At 41.1% G+C, this 21,807-nt stretch overlaps 1 protein-coding gene across 1 annotated transcript in view; it reads right to left on the reverse strand.

Annotated features, from left to right (window-relative positions):
* The window catches only part of NCKAP1L (NCK associated protein 1 like), a 325,756-nt gene that overhangs the window by 231,516 nt on the left and 72,433 nt on the right, over window positions 1-21,807 (reverse strand). The window contains exons 9-16 of the mRNA XM_077297911.1: window positions 17,025-17,181; window positions 15,316-15,372; window positions 14,867-14,963; window positions 14,010-14,119; window positions 12,935-13,067; window positions 12,028-12,109; window positions 8,187-8,245; window positions 1,029-1,174 (exon numbers count right to left, since the gene is read on the reverse strand). Of these exons, the coding sequence (XP_077154026.1) occupies window positions 1,029-1,174; window positions 8,187-8,245; window positions 12,028-12,109; window positions 12,935-13,067; window positions 14,010-14,119; window positions 14,867-14,963; window positions 15,316-15,372; window positions 17,025-17,181 (841 nt within the window). The remainder of the gene's footprint in view (window positions 1-1,028; window positions 1,175-8,186; window positions 8,246-12,027; window positions 12,110-12,934; window positions 13,068-14,009; window positions 14,120-14,866; window positions 14,964-15,315; window positions 15,373-17,024; window positions 17,182-21,807) is intronic.

A 21,807-nucleotide genomic window follows, 5' to 3' on the forward strand; every position in this document is an offset into this window, starting at 1 on the left:
TTAGAGTTTTCAGGCATCCAGGAGGTCTGCCTTTTTTTCTAGGTGCTTGAGGATGTTCTTGAGGAACTAGAAAGTATGGTGTAGCATCATACTGACCCTTTATACAGCATGTATGTTTCTCACAGAATATGTATGGTTCTTTATTAAATCATAGGCACCCGGAGATAGATGCATGAGGCCCTCACTGGATAGATACTACAAGGGTATGTGCCCACAATCAATAATTACTCCGGGTTCGACGCAGCAGCCAGCTGTGACAGCGTAGTGGATGGGATTTCTAGAAATCCCATGTCCACTATACGTACATAGTTGCCTGCGGATCACCCGCGGACACTGACATGCAGTGCGTCAAGACCGCAGCATGTCAATCTCTCTTGATGCGCTGCTTGTTCCGGATCATGGGCACATGGCCCAATGGATGGCTATGCCTGGGCAGGGTGAACTAACATGCTGCAGATTTGTTGCAAAAATTTCTGGACCTCAAAGTAATCTACCCGATTTAACATTAAAAGGGGTTTGCCGGCCCAAGACCATTTTTTTTAGCCTTTTTTCCTCAATAGGAGCTGCAGAGACCCTAATCGGCACGTGAACGCAAATGTGTAAATTGCATAAATGTGTCACAAGACTGTCCACTCACACTGGGAATACAGAGGAATCCTGACAGTGCATGCATTGCACACTCACAATTCAGCAATCTGCAGCCACAGAGTGACTGCAAAAATGTATCAGCTGCCTGGAAAACCCCTTTAATTAGGTGTGCAGAGATTCATGCTGCAGAAACAACTTAATTTAGTTGTAAAGCATTGTTTTACAGTTCCAGCAATATCTACAACTACTCTACTCCAGATGAACAAATCATAAAATAGTGTAACAGTATTGAGAATTTTGATCCAAAACTGCTATCCCCACTCATCGTTCTTTGTAGGATATTCCCATATAGTGTTCCATTATGAAATTATGGGTTTATTTTCTTACGACTCCTGAACTCTATCAAGATAAATTCATGATAAAAATACCATGGCACTAACCAGAAGATGGAAAGGTCAGAGGTCTCCGTGATCAGCTCCTCTACGGAATCCAGCATCCAGGTGTGAAACATTATCAGATTCATTACTTTGCCCAGGTCTTGGTTTTCACGTAGAGACAGTGAGGCCTTTGCTACGCTGGTATAAGCCTGAAGCAGGAGACAAAGCAGTCCAGAATGAGCAGTATTTCTCAATTCAGTGCTCAAGGAACCCTAGCGGATCGCGTATTGCACATTTCCTAAGGTTTAAATCTGTTGTTTTCCAATTTTGAGCCCCAATGGGGGACAGTGATGGTAATGTCTGTAAAGCGCTGTGGAATATGATGACGCTATACAAGCAAAACATAAGAAATAATAAATCTTCAGAATAAACCTTTGTGTGTATATGAGAAGCACTATTTCTGACCAGTATATGGCTTGTATCAGCAACTTTCCCTTTATTGATAATTATCAATTTTGTCTGAACTCAGCTTTACAGTGGGTGGATACTAGTTGATATGATGTCTCCAAAACACATAGAAACGAGGAGCTCCTGCTCCCCTATCTATCTATCTATCTATCTATCTATCTATCTATCTATCTATCTATCTATCTATCTATCTATCTATCTATCGTCTATCTATAATCTATCTATATATCTACAGCTCTGGCAAAAATTAAGAGACCACTGCAAAATGTTCAGTTTGTCTGATTTTTCTCTTTACAGGTATATTTTTGAGTAAAATGTAAATTTTTCATTTATTCTATAAACTTCTGACAAGATGTCTCCAAATTTCCAAGCAATAAATTTTGTATTTTTTTTTCTGAAAAGGAGAAATGGTCAAAATAAAAAAAAACAGTGTTTTCAGACCTCAAATAATTCAAAGAAAACAAGTTCATAATCATTTAGAAACAACAATACTAATGTTTTAACTCAGGAAGAGTTCAGAAATCAATATTTTGTGGAATAACCATGATTTTTAATCACAGCTTTCATGGGTCTTGACATGCTTTCCACCAGTCTTTCACACTGCTTCTGGTTCTAAAATGTAAGTAGTTCTTCTTTGTTTGATGGTTTGTGACTATCCATCATCTTCTCGATTACATTCCAGAGGTTATCAATGGGGTCTATCTATCTATGTATCTATCACACAAAAGCAGCAGCATATTCACGCCTTATGCACAGTACTGAGCAGTGTAGCTGTAGCATTGTTATCTGTCTGTGTCTCTCTCGTTGTCCAGCCGCTCTCTCTTCCTCATTTCTCTCCCCTCTCAATAAACTTCAATGGCGAATAACTGTAACCCCAGTAAAAATCTCTCATTTTTGATTTACATAATTTTCAGCAGTGATTTATGAGCGAATGTGAAAAAGACCAAAGGATAAAAAGACGCCTGATGTGGAGAAAGAAGTTTTTTTTTTGTATCGAAAAATATATTACAAAGTTTATTATCTTTGCTTGTATTGTGCTCATCTATGTAGAGTTTCTTGAAACTAAAATATTTTGAAAACACAATAGCATTTGTAACTGTCTATAAAAGGTTTGAAAAATAACCAAAACACAGGTGATGCATAACAATAACAACATAATTTATAACACCCAGTATATTCCCTATTACAGGACAACACTGAAAGACTGTACAGATCACAAAAGCTGTAGATTTATAGAGCAAGTATAGTAGGTGTTAACTATCTGCATGTTCAACCCAGCACTGACCCAGAGTGGTCACAGACAGCTCCTGGTGACGGTTCAGCTGCTCCACATCAACAGAGCAGCTCTTCTTCTTGTGGGCTGCTCTCTTAACAGGGAGTGACTGCAGACATCATGCTGGTTGACAGCGGACTCCTTGCAGTTAGGCAGTCAATCAGCATGACAACGGCAGTCAATCAGCATGACAATGGCAGTCAATCAGCATGACAATGGCAGTCAGGCACTGTGAAGAGAGCAGAGTGGAAAAAAGCTGCTCTGTTGACATCAGCGGAAGCTGCTGAACTGCCAACAAGAGCAGTCCGCAATTTCTCTGTTTCGGCAGAGACCGGTGCCAGGCACAACAGGCAGGTAGGTTTAACCTACTTGCATGTAAGTTTTTATGCTCATAGTAAAAAAAATTGTCTTGAATAAACACATTAAAGAGGTTTTACCAGGAACAAAGTACAGTTTAATCAATAGATCCTAGAATAAAAGTAAGTTCCACAATTGGATGTGTTGAAAAAAAATGTCATGTGCTGAGATCTACTATATAATTGTCTAAGGGTCACTTCCGTCTGTCTGTCCTTCTGTCTGTCACGAATATTCATTGGTCGAGGCCTCTGTCTGTCATGGAATCCAAGTCACTGATTGGTCAAGGCAAAACGCCCACGACCATTGCCACGACCAATCAGCAATGGCCACAGTCCGGCGGCAAAATGGTCGCTCTTTCCTCCCCGCAGTCAGTGCCCGCTCCATAATCCCCTCCAGTCATCCAGTCAGCCCTCACACAGGGTTAATGCCAGTGTTACCAGAGCGCGGTGTAACGCACTCCGGTTACGCAGCTATTAACCCTGTGTGACCAAATTTTTACTATTGATGCTGCATATGCAGCATCAATAGTAAAAAGATCTAATGTTACAAATAAGAATAATTTAAAAAAATGGTTATTCTCACCTTCCGTCGCGGCTGTCCTCGGCAGTGCAAGCGGCAGGTTCCGGTGCCAAGGATGCTATGCGAGGACATGACGTCACAGTCATGTGACCGCGACATCATCACAGGTCCTGCGCTCTTACCGACCCTGGGACCAGAAGCTGCCGCGTGCACCGCACACAGGGCCAGAACTTCAAGGGGCCTTCGGAAGGTGAGTATATGTTTATCTTTTATTTTAAGTTTTTTCTAACCACGCATATAGTGCCCACATTGCTATATACTACGTGGGCTGTGTTACATACTGCGTGGGCTCTGCTATATACTACATCTCTGTGCTGTATACTAACGTGGCTATGTTATATACTGTGTGGGCTGTGTTATATGTTACGTGGCCAGTGTTACATACTGCGGGGGCTGTGCTATATACTGCGTGGCTGCTATGTACTGCGTGGGCTGTGCTAGTTACTGCGTGGCTGCTATGTACTGCGTGGGCTGTGCGCGGGCTGTGTTATATATTACGTGGCCAGTGTTATATACTGCGGGAGCTATGCTATATACTGCGTGGTTGCTATGTACTGCGTGGGCTGTGCGTGGGCTGTGTTATATATTACGTGGCCAGTGTTATATACTGTGGGGGCTGTGCTATATGCTGCGTGGCTGCTATGTACTGCGTGGGCTGTGATCTATATTACGTGGCCAGTGTGATATACTGCGGGGGCTGTGCTATATACTGCGTGGCTGCTATATACTGCGTGGGCTGTGCTATATATTACGTGGCCAGTGTTATATACTACGTCGCCTGTGTTATATACTGCATGGCTGCTATATACTGCGTGGGCTGTGTTATATAGTATGTGGGCTGTGTTATATACTGCGTGGCCACTGTTATACACTGCGTGGCCTGTATTAACGCAGCAGGTATTCTACAATATTTATGTATGTATGTATATAGCAGCCACATAGTATATAGCACAGGCCACATAGTATTTGCTACATACTACATGGCTCCTATATACTACGTGGCCTGTGCTATATACTATGTGGCTGCTATATACATACATAAATATTGTAGAATACCCGCTGCATTAGAATCGGGCCACCATCTAGTAATCTTATAAATGTATCCTGCTGTGTACTGTGTAATGGATGTGTCTGACTGTACAGGGACATGGTCTGATCATACCACATCTCATGGGCAGGGGAAGACACAAAAGAGAGGATACAGACAGGACATCATGGGATCACAGCTGCTGCTTTCTGTAAAGAAAAATATTTCCCTGCCTGTTTAAAAACGTGCTATATCAGAGAAAACATCACAGCTTTCCCATGCTGTCCTGTCTGTATACTCTCTTTTGCCTCCTCCCCGGCCTAGGAGCTGTGGTATATCTGACCATATTCCTGCATGGTCAAGAACATCCATTACTCAGGGGTACATTTATAAGATGACCTCGGGACAGGAAAATAAAATTTTCAACACATCCAATTGTGTAACTAATTTTTTTAATAAGATCTATTAATTAAAATGTACTTTGCTTGTGGGACAACCCCTTTAAGAATGTGTTATTTTGTCACGCTAAGGCCGGGAGCACACTTGTGAGTGCAATGCGAGAAATTCGCACAAGTCTCTTGCATCAATACCCGGCACTGCCGCTGGCACTTGGACCGGAGCATTCAGCTGCATAGAAATACATCCAGCCGCACGCTCCGGTCCCGAGTGCCGGCGGCAGTGCCGGGTATTGATACGAGAGACTCGTGACCCCGGCCTAATGCATACACTGCTGTTTAGATTTTTTTTTTTACTTTTTGGAGAGCCTCTGTAACAAAAAAAGTAAAAGAATTCTGGTGGCATTGGATGCCATTAACTGTAAATTATATCGATTACTTAGGATATCGCATTCATAATCAACAATTGGAGGGTCCATGTTATTATTTTTATAGTTTTCACTCTGGGAGCTAAGCCTTAAAAAGAGCTGACACTTCCAGTTCTGTAATGATCACTCAGTTATCATTATCACAGGGAGGATTACAATCTAAGGTAACACCCACGTAAAGATAACACAAGATCCCACCGTTCACAATTGGCAGTGGTCACCTCCTACTTCGCCCTGCACAAACACCTCTGCACAGGTCACATAGTGTGAAAGTTCTCCCATAGAGGTCGATGGGCCTTTTTCTGACTGAGGTTTGTAAAGGTTCATGTGGCTGCTGTAAAGCAAAGCTCCGAACTGATGACAGAGCAGAGCAACAACTCAGGGAAGACGACTACCCACATAATCAGGTATGAAAAACGAAAGAAAGGAATCTGCAACGAGAACGAAAATGAGAAAAATACCAAAATGTATGTGTCACTCTCTGGTTTTAATGAGTATTTAAAATGATAGGTGACACAGTCTCATTAATAATGCATGGGTGTTTTAATTAGCATCGCTAAATCAGCAGAAGCACATTATTTCTCTATGGGAAATTGCAAGACATTACTTATTTCAGGTTTCCTGGGGGACTGGATTGGAAAACACCGAAATGAATGAAAAAAAAATAACAGTTACTTGAAAATTACATAAAAGCCTAGAATCCAAGTGCTAAAGAAAACTACTACTATCCTACCTGCAACGTACATCTGAAGGTTACACCCTGTACCCTAACGTGCAGACAGGAGTTCCCATAAGGCACGTATGTGTATGGGCGTGTGCACACAGTCAGTATGTGCAGCAGAAAAGTCAGTGTACAGCGAGCAGCGACTACAATCACGCCCCCTGTGGCTGCCAGGAGGTATAAGGGTCATTTCCTCCAAGCAGTGGGGCTCTCAGTGCCGGCGCTGGGGAGATTCAGAATGCTATTAGGCTACGTGCACACGTTGTGGAAAGTCTTGCGGATTTTTCTGGACTGATTTTGGTAAATCTGCAGGAAATCCGCACTGCGCGTTTTTTTTTGCAGATGTTGTGCGGATTCCACCTGCAGTTTTACACCTGCGGATTCCTATTATGGAGCAGGTGTAAACCACTGCGGAATCCGCACAAAGAATTGACATGCTGCGGAATAAACATCGCAGCATTTCCGCGCGTTTTTTTCCGCAGCATGTGCATTGCGGATTTTGCTTTCCATAGGTTTACATGGTACTGAAAACGCATGGAAAACTGCTGCGAATCTGCAGCGGCCAATCTGTGTGCACATACCCTTTACCTGCAGATTAACCCCATATCTGCAGGTTAGTAGCATTTTTTCACAGGACAGATTAACTTTAAAGATCAAAAGGAATGTGGGTCTGAAATCAGACATGCCAGATCCTTATCTCCGCAGACAATCATCTGTGGGGGCCCTTATACATATTACGCTGTCGGCTGAAACTGTTCATTTTGGCGGGTTCGACCGTTAATCTAACATATAAGGAGGCCTTAGGGGGCAACATACAAGACAAGTAAGCAGTAACCTTTTTTTTCTCGTTAATATATTCGAAAAACTACGGTACATTTCAGCATTAACAAGATCTGATCATTAATAACTACGGTAAATGGCCAAATATTCCAGCTTATTGGATTCGCATATAATTAGTTATGTCTGTTTTGCTTTCTGGGTTTCCAGGTCTGGACTCCTGGATGCAGAAGAAGAATTTTATTGTGTTCTGTAGGTAATAAAGGCAGATAGCAGAACAGGATCCATCAGAACTAAGTGGCCGCTTCATCCTAAGCAGCAGCCGGACTCCTCTCACAACAGTAGTTTCCAGCCTTATTCCAGACCTGACTTGTCACAATCTGTCTCTATACTTTGGGGACTGGAATTGATAAGCCAAATGCATTAATATATGTTTCATCTATTTCCATTATGGGAGCACAGCACGTTTTCAATCTTAATGACAGTTGTGGTGATGACGCCCAAGACTGCGGCAGAGCTGTTTAATTGAAATATTGCACATTATTTATTTATATTTCCTATTACAAAGCAGAATATTAAAATCAGATGAAGCATCATTGCAAAACACAAGGAACCATGTGGTCGCAAGTCACTAAAAATATCATCTGTTCTATTGCAGTGACATCTAGTGTTGGGCATTATTATTGCACATTGAAATGAAAATAACCCAGTATACCGTTTACCCCAGTAATTTTTGTAACAAGTTGATTGCAGTTTTATGTTTTACACTGAATTATATAGTTTTTTTTCTGCATTTTAGGCCTCATTCAGATGTTCGTAAATCACGTAAGTGTTATATCCATGTTATCCATGGATAGAACACATGATAGCGTATGTAACCGATATTAATCTGAGTCATGGTTAAGAATCACCCATACAATTCTATGGATCTGTGAAAATAACAGACAGCCCAAGGATGCCTTCAATGTACAATCTGTGTGTTGTCTATTATTAACACATCGGAAAAGTTTTGTAACTAAATTATCTGTTTACTCATACGAGAAAATCACTGATTAAAATGACACCCTGACAAAACACTGATGAAACTTGTATCGTTTTTTTGAGTACCGGAAAAATCTCTGACAACTGAATGAGGCCTTAGAGTAAAATAAATCAGTGATATTGGAGTGGTCAGGTACGTTTCTCAGCTTCATTACCTGTAGCCGAAACCAGTCAAGCCTTAAAGCTCGAAAATCAAATTGCTCCTTGCTTTCAACTGCAGAAAAGAAAAATTACAAAACTTTAAATGGTGTCTTTAAGGTCTTAGGAGAACCTGGCTCTAATGACTTTAGTTTATATACAGCGCGTGAAATAAGTATTGAACACTTCACCAATTTACTAAGTAAATATATTTCTAAAGGTGCTATTGACATGAAATTCTCACCAGTTGTCGGCAACAACCCATCCAATCCACACAGGCAAGCAAATCAATTCATAGATGTCCATAAATTAAGTTGTGCAATAATGAGAAATGACATAGGGAAAAAGTATTGAACATGTGAAGAGAGGTGTAAACAGCCACAATAAGTCAAAACAGCAACTGAAATCTATCAGTAATTAGAAAGCAATCCTGCCACTTAGTGAAAAATGATATCAGATAGTTCAACTGATGGCCTATAAAAAGGTACCTTATTACCAAGGTGCCGTACAAGAAACATCTCATGATGGGTAAAAACAGAGAGCTGTCTCAGGACCTTTGCAACCTTATTGTTGCAGAACATGCTGATGGCATTGGTTATAGAAGAATTGCTAAACTACTGAAGGTTCCAGTGAGCACTGTTGGGGCCACAATCCAGAAGTGGAAATAGCATCATTTCACCATAAACCAGCAGTGACCAGGTGCTGCCCTCAAGATTTCAGATATAGGAGCAAAAATAATTATCAGAAGAGTTGTCCAAGGACCACCTGAGGAGAGCTCCAGAAAGACATTGAATCAGCAGGCACATAACTAGACATAAAGCACTCAACTTATATGGTCTGTATGCATGGACACCATGCAAGACTGTATTGCTGAACAAACAGCATGTTTAAGTGCATTCAAAATTTGCTCAACAACATTTAGGCAAGCCTGTGAAATACTGGGAGAATATAGTCTGGTCAGATAGGACAAAAAATGAACTCTTTGGATGCCATAATACACACCATGTTTGAAAGCCAAACGGCACTGCATATCACCCAAAAACACCACACTAACAGTGAAAATTGAAGGTGGGAACATCATGGTTGGGGCTGTTTTTCAGCATACGTCACTAACAAACTTCATGTGATTGAAGGAAGGATGAATGAACAAATGTACTGAAACATTCTTGATAAAAATCTGCTGCCATCTACCAGGATAATAAATATTAAACAAGGGTGGACATTTCAGCAAGACAATGATCCCAAACACAAAATAAAGGAAACTCTCAATTGGTTTCAGAGAAAGAAAATAAAGCTGCTTTTTCACAAAGCAATAAAGTGAACCTTTCACCAGGTTTGGCCGATAAGAGATACAGCCATCACCTTTCAAGGTTGATATACAGCATTCTTATAGTCACCTGCAGGGCGGTCCGGTCCGAGGGGTGTCACTGGTCTTTGTGCAGCGCCTCCCATCCTCTTATGATCCCCATCCTCCTGCTTGCTTCGTGCGGATGACGCATCCCTTCATCATCCACACAGTCTCCTCTGCACAGTGCTCCTGCGCAGGCGTACCTCTTTGCCCTATCGAGGGCAGAGCAAAGTACTGCAATGTGCATGCACCGGGGCTCTTTGACCTCTCCCGGCACCTGCGCACTGCAGTGCTTTGCTCTGCCCACAACAGGGCAGAAAAGTACGCCTGCGCCGGACTGCGATGCCGAGGAGACAAGTCATCCACACGAAGCAAGCAGGAGGGCAGCATTGCAAGAAGAAGGGAGGCGCCGGACCAAGAAGAGCAACACCCATTGGACCAGACCGCCCCGCAGGTGAGTGTAATAAAAGTTATTTTTCTTCACTTGCAGGTCGGCTTGGGGGCAGATATACATCATTATAGAATGCTGTATATCAGCTCTGAAATGTGATGGCCGTATCTCTTATCGGCCAAACCTGGTGACAGGTTCCCTTTAAATACATTTCAGGAAGGGCGTACAATGTTTTTTCACAGTGTTATTTCTCATTATTACACATAACTTAATTTATGGACAAATATGGTTTGATTTCTCTGCCTGTATCGATTGGACAGATAGTTACCGACAACTGATGTGAATTTCATGTCAACAGCACCTTTAGAAATATGCTTAGGCTAGGTCAGCATTGCGTTTGGGCAACCCGTTTAACGGATCCGTTTGTAAGCATCACCAACGCAATGCAACGGACACGTTAATGCACCCATAGACTTGCATTATTGTAACCGATCCTAACACATGTCAAAATCGGCATGCGTTTGCAACGGTCCGTTAGTTCGTGACACACAGTGAACGGAAGCGTTCGTTCTGCATTGAACGCTATTGCAAACGCAGGCAGACGCGCAGCCACATGCGTTAACACGATGACAAAAATATAAGACAATTTGGGCTCATTTTTAGCACATCCGTTTAACAGATCCATTAAACGGATTGCCCTAAAGCAATGTGGACCTAGCCTTACTTAGAAAATTGGTGACATGTTCAGTACTTATTTCACCAGTATCAGTCACAGTTACTTGTAAGGACATTGTTCTTACTGAATAGTAAATTCTGCTATTCAACAAGGAACATATCCCGCATACCTCTGGGACATTTTTATTTAAATATATGTATTTTTGTCTTTAAAAAAATGTACTTTTGACTTAGTTTTTCATCAGTGGCAAAACTCGAAGCTCGTGGGCCCCAATGCAAGAGCTCCAACGGGCTCCCAATTATTACAAGTCTTTAATAGTATTGGTCTTTTCATATCGCCCAAAGAAACTTTTTGGGCCCTTTAGGCTCCAGGGCCCAGGTGCAATTGCAACCTCTGCACTTATTGTAGTTAGGCCCCTGGTTTTCATTTTGAATTTTAAACTTTCTCTACTACAGCCTCTGTGTATCACGGTACATAGCAAACTGCAGAATGAGGAATGACTGAATCCATCAGTGAGCTTGTCCCATCAGTTTGTAAGCCCTATCTGTCATCTCCTAAATTGTAGAAATTAACTTAAAACATAGTTCAGGAGGAAAAAAAAAAAGGGCAAACCCTCATTTTCAGAATTAGCTTAGCTGATAGCTCATTCTGCAATCTTATGTACAATGATACATAGAGGCAGTAGAAGCCAAGGAGTAGAGCATTTTAATGACAACCTATTGTAAAATCTACATGCTTTAAAGACTCTCGTGCTTTACAGCCTCTTGTAAGTGGTACTACGGTAGATATACTTACAGGACATAATATAATGCTCATCTAAACTTGAGATAGCATACAGTTGTTTTATTAAATATAATCATACGCCAGACGCCTTAACTGAATCTAGTGAGGCTTATTTAATGCATGCATTTTTTTCAGTACAATCCTAATCAGAACCCCTCTGGTCAGGTTAAGACTATGTGCTTGTCGATTTTCTGGGAATTATTAGGGTGAGGTCAAGCACTGATTAATTGTCACAATTTTTTGGTTTGGACTCTGGACTGAAAATGTACAAAAGTTTACAATATGATAAATCTTGATGGGGGTTCAAAAATGTGAGGATCGGCATCTGGAGGTGGAAATGTCTCAGATCTCAACCACAGATTTTGCATTTCATGGAAAAAATTCTACTATGTGTGGTTTTAAGCATGTAGTAATGAGACAGGATTTCTCACAGGTAACCCTTGCAGTCATTATAGGGTCTATAAGAGGAGCGGGACAGGCAAAAAGTATTGCCACTGTTGCGGAACGGAGGACTGTAATGGCATATTCAAGCAAGAAAAGGGGACAGTTTTATTTTTTCCATTTCCATGGGACCCTCTTTATACCTGCTTCTTCTTCATTACCTTTAATGCATGAAAGGGTAACCAAATTTCGAACAGTTTTGTGTAAGAAGTGTATTACCTTGCTTTACGTTGAGAGCAGACAATGTGCTGACGAATGATGACATGATCACGGATTCCTCTTCTGGACAAACAGTCAAATTCTAGAAGTATATTTTCAGGGATTATTATGATCTATTCAGAATCGTAGTGAGTCATTGGCATTAGTGATGAGCGAACGTGCTGAGATAAGGTGTTATCTGAGCATGCTCAGGTGCTAACCAAGTGCCTTCGGCGTGCTTGAAAAATATGGTTGAGTCAATGCAACTGCATGTCACATGGCTGTTCAACAGCGCAACATATGTGAAGATTGCATGTTTGGTAGGTAATCCCTGCATGTGTTGCAGCTGTTAAACAGCCGCGAGGAATGTAGGCACGGGGAATGGAACATATTATTCGAGCACGCCGAAGACACTCGGCTAGCACCCGAGCATGCTCAGATAACACCTTATCCCAGCATGTTCACTCATCACTAAGGCGATGTTCACATTGCGTCAATGGCAATACGCTGACGACATCCGTTACACAGCAGCACTAACGCTATGTAACAGATGCATTAGCGCACCCATTGACTGCCATTATGTAGCGCATCGCTATCGCATGTCATTATCGGCATGTGTTAGCGATGTGCCGTCATTCTGTGACGGACCCTCGGACGGTTTCCGGGTCCGTCACCGATAGCGTAGGTGGAGCATCTGCGCTATTGCGATCACATAACGCGATCCTTAAAAGGCACTAGCGTTGGTGCAGTCCATTTAACGCATGCATTGAACGGACTGCACCAGCGCAATGTGAACCCAGCCAGATTGGCATCTTAGAATTAGGCCTGGATTAGGTCTGGTAAATACATTGCATGAGAGGGTATGCAAAAAATAGTACATTCATGCACGTCAACCATTTTATATACGAATATATACTGTGTCACTTACCTGTATAATGTCACTGAGAATCAAAGCATCAAATTTTGCCAGATACTGTAGATAATAACGCTGAATTATAGGAAGGTTATTCCTCACAAGCGCCCGGACCTCTTCAATTAAAAACATCAACTCAGCTATGTGTCTGGTGGGAAAACATGCAAAAAAGATTATAATTAAGGTGACAAATTTTTGTGCATTACTATTCCCATTGGGGCTCCGTCACATATCCATGATTCTTGTACGCGTGGTATCCAATTTTTTTATGAATCTCACACATACCCATTGTAAGCACATATTCGTGCTTTTACACTTCATTTCGGATATGGTGTACTTGGCAATTGCTCATGACTAGTGTTGAGCATTCCGATACCGCAAGTATCGGGTATCGGCCGATATTTGCGGTATCGGAATTCCGATACCGAGATCCGATACTTTTGTGATATCGGGAATCGGTATCGGGATCGATATTAATGTGTAAAATAAAGAATAAAAATAAAAAATATTGATATACTCACCCCTCCGGCGCAGCCTGGACCTTACCGATGTAACCGGCAGCTTCCGTTCCTAAGAATGAGCGCTTGAAAGACCTTAGATGACGTTGCGGCTTGTGATTGGTCGCGTGGCGGTCGCGTGACCGCTCACGCGACCAATCACAAGCTGCGACGTCATCTAAGGTCTTTCAAGCGCTCATTCTTAGGAACGGAAGCTGCCGGTTACATCGGTAAGGTCCAGGCTGCGTCGGAGAGGTGAGTATATCAATATTTTTTATTTTTATTCTTTATTTTACACATTAATATGGATCCCAGGGCCTGAAGGAGAGTTTCCTCTCCTTCAGACCCTGGGAACCATACAGGATACCTTCCGATACTTGGTGTCCCATTGACTTGTATTGGTATCGGGTATCGGTATCGGCGATATCCGATACTTTTCGGGTATCGGCCGATACTATCCGATACCGATACTTTCAACTATCGGACGGTATCGCTCAACATTACTCATGACCCTGCTTCTTATCAGAACCTCTTTGACAGAAAATGAATCATCTGATAAATACCATAAAATGAGAGGTTTGTGCTTATCTTACACATCTACGTAGTCTTCTGGTGTCTTGGTTTTGGTGACGTTCTCAGCATGACGTACTAGCCAGTTAATCTCATCACGACACAAGGATAAAGCCATAAATGCGAACAAAGCCTGAAAGACATAATCTAATTTTATCAGAAGTTATAAATGATATTTATTATAGTGTTTATTGTTTACTAGCTGAAGAGCCCGGCGTTGCCCAGGCATAGTAACTAACTGTACTGTAATTATAATGATAGCTGATGTCTGAGTGGTAGCAAAATGCAAAGTATTTCAAATTTCCAACTTTTTCCTGTGTCCTGGTGGAAGCAGTTGCGATTCTCATGTCTGTAAGTCTTGCTTCTCTCTGCTGAGACGTTTCAGTGCCCTTTGAGGAAGCAGCTTTTGTTCTCATGTCTGCAAGTGGGGCTATGTGAAGTGGGCATGGCTTGATACACACACACACACACACACACACACACACACACACACACACACACACACACACACACACACACACACACACACACACACACACATATCTACACTCAGCTTTATATATATAGATGATAATATGACAGCACAGTGGTTTAGTGGTTAGCCATGCAGCCTTACAGCGCTGGGGTCCTGGGTTCAAATCCCACCAAAGATAACATCTGCAAGGAGTTTGTATGTTCTCCCCGTGTTTGCATGTGTTTCCTTCGGGTTTTCCGTTTTCCTCCCGCACTCCAAAGACATACTGATAGGCAATTTAGATTGTGAGCCCCATTGGGGACAGTGATGATAATGTATGTAAAGTACTGTGGAATAAGGTAGCGCTATATAAGCAAAGCATAATAAATAGTGTAAATTCCTGACATGATGTGCTGGATTTATTACCTTAGGACCCAGAAGACCTGGCTCATCAGCTAAAATCGTCTGCAGTTCCTTCACTGTCACTCTGAGGAACATACGTCTTGCACGGTGAAATTGGCCACTTTGTAGATAAGAAATTCATTACTAGTCACATAAACCCTTATATACTACACATAATAACGATGAGTAGTAACGATAGTGTTGTGCCCATTTCTATGCACCTTTCTACCTCTTGTGGATTTAGGAGGTAAAGTCTCCAACTACACTAGTGTTTTCAGCATTTAGCTGGTTAGTAGTAACTTTAATACTTTTACTAATCACTAAGTAGTTAGTGATGTCTACTGAAGGGTGAAGTAGTCATTATGTCTACGTTACAGAGATTTAAACAAAATAACCCTTTTTACTCAATGCATTTATGACTGTAAAAAATCTACTGAAATGTATTCCAATAATATTGCACTAGTTGGACTGACCTGTGTGTCATGAAGTTTTCTTTGCATTCCTTCACATCCGCTACTCGTTTTCCATACCTTATCACAAAAGATGACACAAAAGATAGTGAAGTACATAAGCATTGTACATTGGATATATACACAGCTCTGTTGTGTCCAGGGTGATGACCTTGGGCATTATAAATAGCAGGGTAGACGGTTTGCAGCGCCTGGTGGGTGAGTATCCCTATCTTTGTTCACACTACATACCTGATGTACTTTGCTATTCATTATATTGGGGGTTCTATACCCTTTTAAATAATGATTCCTATATATTTTATGTACTCAGTAATATGATATATATATATACTTGCATAATTGTGGGATGTATTTTATACTCCTTGATGCGTTTTAATTCACCCTTCTAGTACCCTGATGATTCAGAGATGCGGTATTAACAGGTGACACAGGAATGTGATATTTTAAGTATAAAGAAAAATCTCCAAAATAACTAATCCAATAGTTACCCACAATTCAATTGGGATTTCTCACCTTTTTCTTTTTTGTGTATATTTGTATTTAATAAAATGAATATATGTATTTGTAAACTTCAGAATTTTGGTCCTGGCACATTTCTTTTTCGGTATTGCTACTTGCTGTGAGTGCATTACAGGACATATCACCCTTACCGGGATCTACAAGCTTATGAAGCTAAAAAGAAGTGACCAGTCCATTTCTCGGGCGGCTTCCGTTTGTAAGTTGCTCACATGTTGATATATGCAGTTAAAAAAAAAAGAAGGACATGGATGGCGAAAGCGCCACAAAAGTGATGAGAAAGATGCCAAAGAAGAGGCTTCAGTGAAAACATAGCCAGTGTTTTCCTTTAGTGTCTTCAAAAACTCTGCTGCAAAAATCCAGCGGGTTTGCTGGATTGTAAAAGATGCAGTGTGCACTTGCACTTATATGTAATCCAGAAGGCAATGAAAAAGTTTCCCTCCACTATATAAGGGGTTAAAAAAAAATATCCTATGAAAAGAATTGGATATAACTTGCTGATCTCAAGAACTGGGCTCAGGAGCCTCGAAAACGTTCTCAGAAGCCCCCAGAACGGGTCTCTGCAACCCCAGTTAGAAAGGAGTGAAAGCGGTCCTGCTTGACTTCTGCTTCATTCATTGTTAATGGGACTGCTTGAGAACAATGCTCGGCTTTCTCTGACACTCCCATAGCCCAGTTCGCAGGATTGCTAGAGTCCCAGTGGTTGGACCCCAAATGATTAACAAGTTACTTGTTTTTTTGGGAAAAAACATTTCAAGCATTTAAAATGTCTACATCAAGCTTTCAGTGTTACAGTGTTACAGTTAGCCATTAAAAGGTATCAACCACTGAGGACTCTCAATTCTAAATATTTTTCTATCTACTGGCTAACACGGTACCAAGATATATATCTTTCCTGTACATCAAGCTTGTATAACTGAGAGCCTGTGGTGGTCAAAGTATGTGAAAAATGTTATTTATGGTTTGCATATTTTGAGAAGTACCATCTGAGAATGTAGTCATTGGAACAAAATAGTTTACATTTCCGTGAATGTGACACGACAACAAAATACTGACAAAGTCTATGTAATATTAGAAGTAGTTGTCCCCAAATAGTTCTCAGATTGTGTAAGGTCACTTTAAAGAAAGAAGAAAGAATAGCTTCCCTTAGCAATTACAACTCTATAACCTAACTTTGTGTATTATTTGTAACATACCCTTTTAAGCTGCCAAAGAAATCCTCGGTAACACGGTGAATTAGCAGAACGTCATCCCGGATCAGTGTGATACATTGGGAACCCTGAAGAGCCGATTTCCAAAGCTCCAAGCTTCCCTGGTGTAAGTTCAGGGCACTGTGTGACAGCAGAAATCCAACTAGAAGCAGAGGCATAAAAATAATAACAGGGATACCTTAAAAGTCAAAAAACTAAACCAAAAAACTAATTTATATTAACTTTATTTCAAATATAGGAATAACAAACCAACACAACCCCTAAAAAAACCTTTTCTATATAAGAATAGGTTAAAATTGGCCTATTTGTTCATGGGCACCTACAACCAGGCACAGCATATCTCCGATGTGATTGCATCACACGGCTCTTTTTCCCATATGCCTCCTGAGGAACCACATCATGGGGGGGAAACGCGTAGAGGCGAGACCTGAACACAGATAAGTGTATCAGGTTTTTTATTTGTATTTTTGATCTTTCACTATGTGTGCACTCTGCAAAAATCCATATCGGTGAAAATGAGTTGTATTAGTGTATAAGAAATGATCTCATTTATTTTTTATTTTTTTGTGTGCGTCCTTATAGCCACCAATGGAGCCATTGTATGATATATAGATACTGTGGCTGGTTCATCTGTGTAATTTCTGTTGAGGTCACTACATATTTATATTTCCATGGTAGCCCACTAGTACAGCTCCATAGGCATTTCCCTACAGAATCATCCTTTGGTGTAGGGGTTGGCCTAGGGCTACAAGGGACAGCCGCCGAGGAGCGGGGGCGCCATTTTGCGCTCAAGAGGGTGCCAACCTCCGCTGTCAGGCAGGGCAGTCCTGGTAGGGAGGTGTAAGGGCCTAATAGCCAGTGAAGGAGGCTTAGAGCACACGGGTAGGGGTGCCACAGGTTGCTTCATCAAGTCCTTTGAGGCACTTTGTTTAACTTCATTGTTGAGGCACCATAGTGGAAGATCATTTGGCATTTTTTATTTGTTCATGTATAGGTCTGCCCTAGGTGTGGGCAACTGTGATGTGTCCTTAATATCCAATTACTAGGGACCCGCAGGGCATCCAGGGACAGCCGCCGAGGAGCGGGGGCGCCACATTGCGTCCAAGAGGGTGCCAACCTCCGCAGATAGGCAGGGAGTACCGTAGGGACGCGTAGTGATCAGAGTATAGTCGGGTACCCCCTAACCTTCTGTTTTTGCCCATGAACAAATAGGCCAATTTTAACCTATTCTTATATAGAAAAGGTTTTTTTAGGGGTTGTGTTGGTTTGTTATTCCTATATTTGAAATAAAGTTAATATAAATTAGTTTTTTGGTTTAGTTTTTTGTTTAATACTAATTTTGCATTATCATTCAAAAGTTTTTCTATACCTTAAAAGTCCCCACTGAAACAAACAAATGTCCCTAACATCTCGTAAGCCTACTTTTCATTTATCGTATTAGGCTTCCTAGGATCGATTCGAAAATACCCTACTAGTACATACTGTGTTAACAGAGGAGGGGACTTCATATAGGACCTCCATCTTTTAAAAAGATTCATTCGTAAGAAGATTTATTCTCTTGCCAAAAATAAATTGTCACAATCACACAGTATATTTTGGACTAGATGGTGATAAGAAGGAGATAGATATGTTATAGGGTCTGGGTTTTCCTAGCTTATGAAAATAACGTGGCTGGCCATATCTTGTTTTTTTAAAATATGGTTAACTAGATCAAATTAATAAAGAATATCCTTAAACGTTGTAGATGTTTTATTAATGCACAAAGGTGGGAGATTTCTGATATCTGGTGATCCAACTAGTCTGACACCCAGAGCTGACGATGGGATCCTTAGTGATCAGGAAATTATCACCTGATCTGTGGTAAGTACATTCCAGAAATAAATTGCATAATAGTCATCCACTTATAGAAATATGTACTGTATACGGTTAAATCTTAAAGCTGTATACATACATATACAATCAGAATGTGTGCCGATGACATAGAAGATATGACAATACTATAGAATGACATTACACATTGTAATATTTGTCATTAGGAAATGATGACAGATGTTGTTTGGTTCATCAGGGAAGCTAATCCAATAAATCCCATAGGATGTGTAAATATATTCAGGAATTAAGTCGCAAAAGTACAGACTACAAATGTAGAGATTTATATACAGCTCTGGCAAAAATTAAGGGACCACAGCAAAATGTTCAGTTTGTCCGATTTTTCTCTTTATAGGTATATTTTTGAGTAAAATGTAAATTGTTCATTTATTCTATAAACTTCTGACAACATGTCTCCGAATTTCCAAAGGTTTTCAATGGGGTTGAGATCTGGAGATTGGGCTGGCCATGACAGAGGTCTCTTCATTTTTGACAGAGCTGTATTTATATATGTCATCTAATTCATGCTGCCTGAACCACCAGCATGAATCAGATTCTGGCTGCATTATATGCATGCTTTACTCTGAAATATTGAGATATTTCAGAGAAACAAGCTTTGGAAAGCTGGCCTGGGAAAAAAACATTTCAGGTGACTAGTCCAAGAGGCAGGTTCTCAGGAGCTTTTCCCTACCTTGCTCCCCTAGACTGACAGGTCTCTTCTTATACAGATAAATAGCAAGAGATCTGCCAGTCTAGAGGAGCGGGGTGGGGGGAGAAGCTATTGGGAACCTGCCTTGAACTAGTCATGAATCTCCTCGTAGGTTCAATTTAACTGTATTTTGTATAATATAGATCATATATGTGAGAATGTTCCCATGTGTGTTCATATACTTGACAAGATAGACCAATGTGTTGTGGAGAAGGTAGATGGAAGTATCTGATAGGAGCTGATGATATACAGATAAATGGATGTCCCCATGTCAGAAGGACTATATGTGAGCCCCCAGCCTTGGACTATGGGTGCATACACCAAGCCTGGGTGCTGCAGATACAGGTCTTCTGACATGGAAAAGTGTCTACATGAAGGGTGACGCTTTCAATATTCAAACTGCTACTTCACTGATGTTGTTCTGTCTAAGGAGGTAGTAGAAACCAAGAAGAAATGTGCTTCAGTAAGTTGTCAATTAGAAAAGTGGCCTTCCGTGTCTGTGGCTCGCTCCACTGTAGGAAGCACAGTCCAGCCATGAAGTCACCCCTCCCTACTTCTGTCCAGTCAGTGCCCGCTCCATACTCCAGTCAGCGCTCACACAGGGTTAACGACAGCGTTAAGAGACCGCGTTATGCCGCGGTGTAACGCATTCCGTTAACGCTGCTATTAACCCTGTGTGACCAACTTTTTACTATTGATGCTGCCTATGTAGCATCAATAGTAAAAGATCTAATGTTAAAAATAATAATTAAAAAAAATCATTATTCTCACCTTCAGACATCCACCAACGCGCGCGATGCTGCGGCCAGCTTCCGTTCCCAGAGATGCATTGCGAAATTACCCTGATGACATAGCGGTCTCTGGGAGCGGAAGCTGGCGGCAGCATCGCGCGCATCGGCACAGCTTCGCTGGACGCCGGAGGGTGAGTATATAACTATTTTTTATTTTAATGTTTTTTTAACAGGGATATGGTGCCCACACTGCTATATACTACGTGGGCTGTGTTATATACTGTGTGGGCTGTGCTATATATTACGTGGGCTGTGCTATAAATTACGTGGGCTGTGCTATATATTACGTGGGCTGCTATATACTACGTGGCTGTGCTATATGCTACGTGGCTGTCTGTGTTACATGGGCTGTGTTATATACTGCGTGGGCTGTGCTATATACTGCATGGGCTGTGTTATATACTACGTGGGCTGTGTTATATACTACGTGGCTGCTATATACTACATGGCTGCTATATACTACGTGGCTGTGCTATATACTACGTTGCTGTGCTATATACTATGTGGCTGTGCTATATACTACGTGGCTGATATATACTACGTGGGCTGTGTTATATACTATGGAGCTGTGCTATATACTACGTGGCTGTGTTATATACTACGTGGATGCTATATACTACGTGGCTCTTATATACTACGTGGCTTTGCAATATACTATATGGCTGTCTGTGTTACGTGGGCTGTGCTATATACTATGTGGCTGCTACATACATACATATTCTAGAATACCCAATGCGTTAGAATTGGGCCACCATCTAGTTGTACATATAAAATGTTAGGCAGTAAGCACAAAACTCGTAACAAAATCCTTGTGTGTTCAAGACTTTTTCCTCATTAGGGTATATTCACATAGTTTATTATGAGGATTTAGAAGTGGATTTTCCTACAAAATATATGTAAAAAATTGCTTCCTATTGATTTTAATGGTAAATGGTCAAAATAAGGAGAGAAAAACAGCATTTTGTGCACCACAGGAGCTTTTTCATATTAAAGTCAATCAGAAGCTTATTTATAGATTTTTAAAGGTGTGTTTCATGTCAATTTCAGTGTAGAATCTATTTCTAAATCCTTGTAAAAAAAAAAAAAAGCTCAGTGTGAATGTTCTATTAGAGTGCTGATTGGTGGAGTTAGGACTCCTGTATAGAGAATTTCCACCTATCAAACATCTATGGTGAAAACTTTCGATTCACCATCAATGTTACAGAAGGTAATACCCCCTTTAATTTCAACTGCAGCCCTTGGGATTGGTTCAGTATGACAACGTGGCCACTGGACCAAGGAAGGTTGTGCACCCCTGATATAGATAGTGCAGAGTAGTGGAATGTTTTTGTGTCATGGGAAATAATAAACATCCAAAAGATCACCCTGATATCAATTACTGAAGAATCTGTCTCTGATC

Source organism: Ranitomeya variabilis, chromosome 3 (genome assembly GCF_051348905.1).
Source record: "Ranitomeya variabilis isolate aRanVar5 chromosome 3, aRanVar5.hap1, whole genome shotgun sequence".
In the NCBI taxonomy this organism is placed as follows: Eukaryota; Metazoa; Chordata; class Amphibia; order Anura; family Dendrobatidae; genus Ranitomeya; species Ranitomeya variabilis.